Below are 2,317 nucleotides of genomic sequence, written 5' to 3' on the forward strand. Positions count from 1 at the left end.
TATATATGGTAGTTGTCTACTCTTTATGCAGGTTCTGGTCACCTCCTGCACATGGTGTCTGATGTGATTGATTAAACCAGACAATGTTTTGAAAAGACACCCACATAGATTGCATATCCAACTTGGACCACCAAGAGCTGCAGTTAAGTTCTGATCTTTGAGGTTCTTCAAATGTCTTTTGAGGCCTCCATTATATGCGTGTGTGTGTGTGTGTGTGTGTGTATACCCAGCCGTTTCTGGGATATCCCCAAGTTTGGGATATTCTGTCATCAGAGACAAATAGGAAAAAAAAAAAGGAAAATGAGAAATGGTATATATTAATAAGATGACGACATAGAGGGAGTAAAAGAATAAGAAGATGGAAAGAAGAAAGAAGGAAAAAGAAGCATAAATGTTCATAGTTCAGCTTTCTGGAGTTATAGAAACCAGAACATGAGTCTTTCGATTGAGGGTTAAAAGTCCTGATATAGTTGACATCCCAAGAAAAAAGACCTGTACATATCAACATTCAATAACAGAATCAGGACTTTTAACCCACATGGTTATACATAGGATTGCATCGAAAGACTCATGTTCTGGTTTCTATAACTTCAGAAAGTTGAACTATGAACTTTTATGCTTCTTTTTTTCTTTCTTCTTTCCATCTCCTTATTCTTTTACTCCCTTCCTCTATGTCGTCATCTTATTAATACATACCATTCTCATGTTCCCTATTTGTCTCTGATGGCAGAATATCCCAAACTTGGAGATATCCCAGAAATGGCTGTAAGATTTTGAATTTCTTCCTATAATAATATTGTATAAGACTTGAGATGTTTGCCTTGCCTTAATGTTTGCTGTCCTCTTTAATAATTATATATCCGCTGCTTCAGAAATCTGCAATGGCTCCATAGCTACCATCTCGGTTATAAACTTGAAGCCCCAGTAATCCGTTACAGCACTTGCCTAGCATACCTAATCGTTTAGATCACCTGTGAACTAAACCCCCCATAACCACTATGTGGATTTTTAACATGCTAGAAAGGGCAGTCAAGACCCATGCCACAAAAAGAAAGATTCTTCAATAAAGGCATGTTGCTTGTGGGTGGGTGGGTGGAATATTTATATGCATGTGTAAACGTAGATATATGTGTGTGCATGCATATTTATTTGTACGCATATGCTCAATAAAACACGTATGAGTCGCTATAGATTCGATGTTTATTGTCCCAACGTCCAATTGCTTTAATCTAAAGTCTGCATTTAATTATGCATCTGCATATTCTAATCAATAACGATCAATAAGTAAGTTTTACTAGATATGCATTACCACAGCTATTGTTCAAATTCCCATCCATCCTTTATCTCTCACTAAACCAGTAAGAATAATCCATAAGTTTTATTTTTAGTCTATTTTATTTTATTTTATTTTATTTTTTATTTTATACTTTTACTGTCATTTTTATCTTATTTTTAACTTTAGATTGATTTTAATTTCTTCCTTGTAAGAAATCCACTTTTTTTTTTGTGATGTTCTGTCCCCATATATGAATGTATGTATACATATAGATGCAGGTATGTACATATATGTATGGATATATGCATATATTTATATATCATTTATATTATATATATATATATATATATATATATATAATTTTTCAAAGTAAACTATGTAATCGTTACCAATATAGCATGAGATTTCACCTCAAAAAATCTAAATTAGACTCCTTAGGGATTGTTACATCGGATTAAATACATTGATATGGATATTGGCATCAAGTCTCTTTCTTAAATGTAAAAATTTAAAACTTTGGAGATATATATATATATATGAAGCTTAATTTCTACTAGAGTGTCTTCTACTTAGAGCCTGATGCCAACCAAAGCCTTGAGAGTGGATTTGGTTGCTAGAGTGTAAGAGTCTGTAGTTACGTACCGGCATATGTGGGTCGACTGAAGATGTCTTCCTCATGAAACCACTCAAAAAGATTGTCCTTTGCAAAGTCTCTTGACTGATAACCAGCATAGCCTGAAAAGAGAAAGAGAAAACAAGGATGTATCACTTTACATAAAGATAAGCAGACTCACACACACACACACACACACGTACGCATACAATAGGCTTCTTTCAGTTTCCATCAATGAAATCTACTCCCAAGAATTTAGTGAGACTGAGGCTAGAGTAGAACTCACAAATATCTGATTGGGAAGCAAGCTCCTTACCACACACCCACACCTGCACCTACAAATTTATGCGTATATACACATACATACATACATGTATATATACATGCATATACATACACCCACATACACAAATGTGTATATATATATA

The 2,317-nt window shown here is 34.1% G+C and overlaps 1 protein-coding gene across 1 annotated transcript in view; it reads right to left on the minus strand.

The window, feature by feature from the left end:
• The window catches only part of LOC106871238 (poly(U)-specific endoribonuclease-A), a 19,471-nt gene that overhangs the window by 4,322 nt on the left and 12,832 nt on the right, over positions 1–2,317 (minus strand). Inside the window, exon 3 of the mRNA XM_052977714.1 lies at positions 1,919–2,011. Coding sequence (XP_052833674.1) covers positions 1,919–2,011 — 93 coding nt within the window. The remainder of the gene's footprint in view (positions 1–1,918; positions 2,012–2,317) is intronic.

The sequence above is a fragment of the Octopus bimaculoides genome, chromosome 28 (assembly GCF_001194135.2).
Source record: "Octopus bimaculoides isolate UCB-OBI-ISO-001 chromosome 28, ASM119413v2, whole genome shotgun sequence".
Lineage (NCBI taxonomy): Eukaryota > Metazoa > Mollusca > Cephalopoda > Octopoda > Octopodidae > Octopus > Octopus bimaculoides.